General features: G+C 41.4%; 1 protein-coding gene across 1 annotated transcript; it reads left to right on the top strand.

The window, feature by feature from the left end:
- The first annotated feature begins 434 nt into the window (after positions 1–434).
- LOC133912443 (ABC transporter I family member 6, chloroplastic-like) lies at positions 435–5,711 on the top strand. The gene is made up of 7 exons (XM_062355167.1): positions 435–799; positions 929–979; positions 3,243–3,464; positions 3,841–3,963; positions 4,646–4,822; positions 4,909–5,002; positions 5,226–5,711. The coding sequence occupies exons 1-6, from the start codon at positions 539–541 to the stop codon at positions 4,993–4,995; spliced, it is 921 nt and encodes a 306-aa protein (XP_062211151.1). The 5' UTR covers positions 435–538; the 3' UTR covers positions 4,996–5,002; positions 5,226–5,711.
- Positions 5,712–6,581: the final 870 nt, after the last annotated feature.

The following is a 6,581-nucleotide window of genomic DNA, read 5'->3' as shown; positions in this document are numbered from 1 at the left end:
CGGCCAATTGATTTGACATCCCATCACCTTTGCTAACCCACCTCCAACTACCATCGCTAGACTCTCTAAATCCAACAACCACCCAAACCCCGACTCGGACAACCTCAGACCCTAATCCTAATCGCCAATGAGCACGAGAAGGGTGTCAACGTGAGGTTAAAGAAGCGCCTACGAGCGAGACCCACCTGGCAGTGAGGATGCAGGGATGGGCAAACTCGGGCTAACAAGCCCCTTATGCGATGTATAACATTCGCGCATTTGAACGGTTGATCCGTCTGATCGACCGCCATTGCAGAAAAAGGCTTTTTTCTGCACAAGCGGGGGCTCACATTGTATGGTGCGAGATGGGCCGGGCCAAACAAATGCGACATACCGAAGTGAAAAAAGGCCCACATATAAACAACTCTCAAGGACACCGAATGCACAAATAGCTTCTGCCTAGTGCCTACGGCGGGCGCCGTCCCGTCCCCGTCATCCGAAGCCGCGAGTCGCGACGACCGAAGCATCCGGAGGCGCACGTCCTGCCTCTCCTTCCTCAATGGCGCCGCCCCTCGCCGCCGCCGCCGTCTCCTCTTCGTTGCCCCTCTTCTCCCCCTCGTCGCCCCGCCCCTTCCTCCGTCACCATCCGCCTCCGAGCTATGTCTCCCTGCGGATGCTGCGCCGCTCCCCGCCCGCGGCGTCGGCGGTGGCCGAGTCCTCCGGCGGCCCGCTCCTCGAGGTGCGCGGGCTCACCGCCTCCGTGAAGGAGACCGGAAAGCAGATCCTCTCCGGTGTCGACCTCACCATTCGCGAGGGCGAGGTTCGTGTACCCCTTGTGTGGACTGGTCATGGGTTGGAAATACTTAGCGGGTTGTGGTGCAGTGCTTAATTGTGGTTGCAAGGGATTGAACGATGTTGGTTTATGGCTGTGTTTGTTTGTTATTTACAGATTCATTCCATCATGGGGAAAAACGGCTCTGGCAAGAGCACTCTCTCAAAGGTAAGGTGCTTCTGCTCGATGCGTCTATTCGTCGTGTTCTAATTGAAACTATTGAAAAATAGGATAAATTCTTGCTGGTTTATCTTTATGCGGATGTTTTTTTTTTCTGAACGCGGGGAAACCCCATTTCCATTACCGAAATAACGGAACCATATCGTATGTTACATCACCAGTGGTTTACACAGGAGGGGGAAGCACAAGCACAAGTTCAAGATAACGGGGACGGGATCCAGACTAAAACTACAAACAGAAAAATTCTACTAGACTGAAACGATAGCCTAGGACAAAAGACTTAACACCAAGCACATAAACTATCCAGCATTCTCCAGAAACCAGCACACCCCCGCATCCATCAACGCTGGCCATCTTCATCATCAGAGTCCTGATCCTCTTCAACATCCTCATCAGCTTGGTGAAGGCGAAGAAGGCCACCAGAAGCAGCTTGAGGGGCATGATTTTGCTTCATAACGTGAGACATTGTATGCAGCAAGTTTTGGGCACCATGAATTAACTCCTCCTTGCTCCAGTCTTTGAGATAATCTGCACAAGCAGTCAATAGAGAGCAAGAGTGAACAACAACTTTACTGGGATGTCTAATCAATTTTTTTTATCAAAGCAAGCCTTATTACGAGCCTTCCAGATAGCCCAACAAATGGCAGCCAGCCCCATAGTATACAAAGTTCTATCAGTCTTAACATACTTTTCAATCCAATCATAATACTGAACAATAGAACTTGGAATGGTATTAGCACCAGTGCAAGTAGCTACAAAACCCCATATAGCTTTAGTAACAGGACAAAGAAAGAAAAGATGCATGCTACTCTCAGGTTGAGTACAGAAATAACAAGTTCCGTCACCCTTCCAATTCCTCTTGAGTATATTATCTTTAGTGAGGATAGAGTTCTGCTCAAGTAACCACATAAAAATCTTGATTTTTTCAGGAATCTTTGGTTTCCAAATATGATTGAAGAAAAGGTTGGGAGAGTCTCTCAACAACTAGTTGCACATAGATTTGACAGTATATCTGCCTTTAGAGTTCAAACTCCAGAAAATCTCATCCTCTGTATCATTCAAATGGATTTGAGTTAGCCATAACTGAACATTCTCCTAATGGACCTGGAGCTCCCTAGTCAACCACCTTCTGAAAGAGAAAACCCACTGGTTTTCACAACCCTCAAACACTGTTATATTCTTTTCATCACAGATACTGTATAAAGTAGGGAAAAGGGTAGCTAAAGGCTTTTTCTGAATCCAAGAATCCTCCCAAAATCTAGTTTCCCTTACATTCCCAACTAAGAAATTTCTCCCTTGGAGATAAAGATGCTTTACTTTTAACAAATCAGCCCAACATGGGGAATCATCAAGTTTATGTTAAACTTAGGAAACCGAAGTATTAGCAAGATATTTTTTCTTGACAATGGATTGCCACATGCCCTCATTGGTTTCAAGTTTCCACCGCCACTTACATAACAAAGCAAAATTCATTTTGGACAGAACTTTAATCCCAAGACCCCCCCCCCCCCTATCTTGGGTCTACAAATCTTATCCCAAGAAACCAGATGATATTTTTTCTTAGTCCCCCCACCTTGCCAAAAGAATCTTCTTCTGGCAAGATCCATGTGATCATGGACTGTCTTAGGTAACAAATAGATGGACTTATGGTAAATGGGCACATTAGATAGATTGGCATTGATCAGAACAACTCTGTCTTTATGCGGATGTTTGGTATAGTTCTATTGGAAATTCAATGGGACGCTACTTTGCTAAGATCAAGAGCTGTAACAAATTGCTGCACTAGTATTAAGGATGTGCTTATTCATGTGCAGTTAAATAATACTACTTGTAGGTACTCTCTCTTGTTGATTCACTAAGCTAGCATCTTAATTAAGGCTGTAGCTAGGCAAATACGAATGTATAATGTTTATTTAATAAATCATCATAGAATCTAGGCATCCAGGGGGAAAAAAGGGGCTCACCTTGATTGGAGGCCTTGAGCAATCACTCATGTTGGTCCTACCCACCCCAAAGCCAAATGTGCCATCAACACATGATGTTTGGTAGAACCCACCTTCTGAGCTTGAACTGAAGAGCTGGTGGAGTTCAACTCCTAAAGATTCATTGAGCCTGGTTCTAATGCAGCCTTCGCAAATTCCACAAGAAGTTGCCATGCACTGCCATTTCCTGATTAAACTGTAAAAAATTGACCATGCTCTTTGGTTTGGTACCTCCACATTGAATTGAGTTTTTCATCTTCCCTTTGCAGGTTCTTGTTGGCCATCCAGATTATGAGGTAACTGGTGGTTCCATTCTCTTCAAGGGTGAGGACTTGATTGACATGGAGCCAGAGGAAATATCTCTTGCAGGCCTTTTTATGAGTTTCCAAGCACCTATTGAGATTCCTGGAGTGAGCAATTTTGACTTTCTGCTCATGGCAGTAAATGCTCGCAGAGAAAAGAGTGGTCTGCCAGCATTGGGGCCTCTTGAGGTTTGAATTTTTAAAGATAATAATAAATTGTTGTATGCTGCTCAATGCTAATTTGCTTTTAAGATAATTACAACACTACTCCATCTGTGATCTTTAGTACTGATGTCTTATATGAAAGGCAGGAAAGGCATTGACAAATCTAGTATTTTGTTTGTTTTGGACCTTCTCTTTATTTGTTCCAAATGGAGCTTTCCTTGCTAAATTAAATTGCAGCAGTATAGTTCTATCCTCTTTTTTGTTTGCAGAATGTCTAGTTAACTAACATATACCTTTGTACTACATGTGCATTTTCTAGATTGACATGTTTTAATTACTTCTTAGTTTTGTATTATTTCTAGTGGCATTGATTCTGACACATCTTTGCTTTATCATACAGTTTTATTCAGTTGTGTCACCCAAAGTTGATGCCTTGAAGATGGACCCGAAGTTCCTTGATCGCAATGTCAATGAAGGGTTTAGCGGTGGTGAAAGGAAGCGCAACGAGATATTGCAACTTTCAGTAAGATTTGTGATGAATTTCTTCTTCGTCTTGATATCACTTTCAATCTGTATGGCATCTTTGTTTATATTGCCTAATGAATATGACAGTTAAGTGCGTGTGAGCTCAGCATGAAGCTGGGCTGATTTTTTTTTTTTTACGCTACAGGTGTTATGTCGCAAAGCAATGTGGGGTTAATTATATAGGATCTATATTTTTGTCTTGCATGCAGTCTCTTCTTTGTTAAAAGTAGCTTGAGTTGGATTTTTTTCCTTGCCGGATGAAATGTATGGTAGACTTGTTTGGGAATTCAGTGTCCCCGCACATTTTTTATAGCTCTGAACGTGTTTTACATGAAGTATATATTTGATACCAAGATCATATTCGGTTGTATTTGCATTCGAGATTCACTAGGATGTTCTTTCCTCAATGAGGATCATCTTTGGATACAGTTCTCTGTTCTTTTATTTGTGTAATTGTTTATGCAAACTCTTTTTTTTAGTCTTGTTTGGTATATTGTGTGTGAGTGTCGTCAATGAAGTTTTCATGCATTGGCGCAAGATCATTTTTCGCTTGTCAGAGAATGCTTATGTAGCTATGTGAAACATTTCTATTAGGCTTCATAATTTCTCTCGTCTATCTATTTATGTGCTTCATCAATAGATTTCCATCTCTGATTCGTGGTATTTGTTTATAAATTTAGGTCATTGGAGCAGATTTAGCTCTTCTTGATGAGATTGATTCAGGATTAGATGTTGATGCACTTGAAGATGTAGCTAATGCAGTGAATGGGCTTTTGACACCCCAAAACTCTGTTCTGATGATTACACATTACCAACGTCTTTTGGATATCATTAAGCCCAGCTACGTTCACATCATGGTAAGGCGCATAGCCAAATACAAGTTATTACACTTGAGAGTTAACTTGTGCTGTTTCTGATGATGCGTCTGATTTGTTACATCCAGGAAAATGGCAAGATAATCAAGACAGGTGACAGTTCTCTTGCCACCAGCATTAATGAAGGTGGCTTCAAATCAATCGCTCTTGTATAGCGTGAAAGTAGGTTCTGTTTTGTTTCCTGAACTTTTTATTTTTAATTTTGTGGGGTTATTATTGGTCTTCTGGCTGACATGAAGTTGAACTATGCGCTTACATGTTAACAGTACCAGTGATATCTCCTAATAAAAGAAATAAAATGATCAAAGGAATTTGTTTAGATTGGTACGTGCAAAACTGAATCGGGTTCTTGAGGATTCTAGTGATTTTTTACACTCATTTGCAGGTCAAATGCTTGAAATGGCCTGCTGGGCTTGTTCACCAGTCACAGTCACTAGCCTGCTTGTCAGAACAGAGTGGTTACAGCTTGGGGTTTGCGTGTACTATACCTACTATGCATGCTGGGAATAGCACGTACTAAGTTCAGCTAAATTTTGAGTTAGTAACCCATTCGGCAAGGCATGTTATCTTCTGAAGGTGGAGAGCTGGCGAGTTCTCGATAGACCACCTCTTCTCTGTAAGAATTTTTAGATTAGGATATTGATACAAGTAGTCATATTATACCCAGAGCAAGAATCTTGCGCCTGCATACAAGATCCGCAGATTTTGTAAATTTGAGTACGACTTGCTGCCTCAGGCAGCTGGTCTTCAAGATTTGTTCTACATGCACTTTTTGTATACATTTTTTAGCCTTGTAACTAATGTGCAGGCCTAGAAAGCTACTCATTTGCCTCCACCTGCTATAAAGAATTCAAACTCTGAAGCTTGTCTCCGTGGTGTGTTCTTCAACATGCACTGTATGCTCCAAGGAGTTATTGACGATTATCTTCTGTTTGTTAAGGTATCTTTCAGCTAAAGCTGCGTTTTACATGTGTCGATCTCAAAGCAAAATCTTCGGTGTTTCCTGCAGTTCAAGTTCCTCTTTCCGGGTAAATGTTTTTATGCGCGACCGATCTAGGCTGCCGATTATCTATACATGCTTCGTTGTATTGTGCTAAAGCTCCTTAGGTGCGTTCTGGATTAGTGACCTATGACACCACCAAAGATTACATACCCATCGTCTACGGGATCCATGGTGAGGTCTATAGGATCTATGGTGGATCTTGATGATCTTTATAAGGACGTGATCTTCATACCGTGTGTAGTTGTAAAGCGGATCATATGTGTGCGTTACCGAGCGGTTTGGGTCGGTTACCGAGCGATTTTCTCGCATTTTTGAATTGGTCGGTTACCGAACGGTTTGGATCGGTAACCATTCGATTTTCTCGATTTATCGAGCGGTTTTATCGAATTTTAGCGCAATTCAACAAAAAATCCAAAAAAGGGCTCAACCTTGTAAAATCAATAACTAATTCATCTGAACTTCAAATCAAGTGAAACAAATTTTGTTGGCTTCCTTATAACATGATCTACATGATAAAAGTATTTATACTCATAAAAAAGTTCAAAATTTTCTGTGAGAAATTTTATTTGTTAAACCAAGTTAAATGCATAGTTTACTCTTTGCTAATCCAAAAATCATGAAACTAATTTTGTTAGTCTTATTACATGATCCTATGTCTTTTAAAAATACATGAACTCATGAATTAGTTATTGTAACATGCATGATTGTGTAAATGTGTTGCGACTAGATTAATTCATA

Source organism: Phragmites australis, chromosome 3 (assembly GCF_958298935.1).
Source record: "Phragmites australis chromosome 3, lpPhrAust1.1, whole genome shotgun sequence".
In the NCBI taxonomy this organism is placed as follows: Eukaryota; Viridiplantae; Streptophyta; class Magnoliopsida; order Poales; family Poaceae; genus Phragmites; species Phragmites australis.
Note: the sequence above shows the minus strand (reverse complement) of the source record. Positions and strands in the feature narration are given on the sequence as shown.

Bases quoted from the DNA above. Each gene is read 5' to 3' on its own strand.
- LOC133912443 (XM_062355167.1), top strand. From the start codon at position 539: ATGGCGCCGCCCCTCGCCGCCGCCGCCGTCTCCTCTTCGTTGCCCCTC. The intron at 3,964-4,645 runs GTAAGATTTGTG...TTATAAATTTAG, and splicing joins ACGAGATATTGCAACTTTCA to GTCATTGGAGCAGATTTAGC. The intron at 4,823-4,908 runs GTAAGGCGCATA...TGTTACATCCAG, and splicing joins CCAGCTACGTTCACATCATG to GAAAATGGCAAGATAATCAA.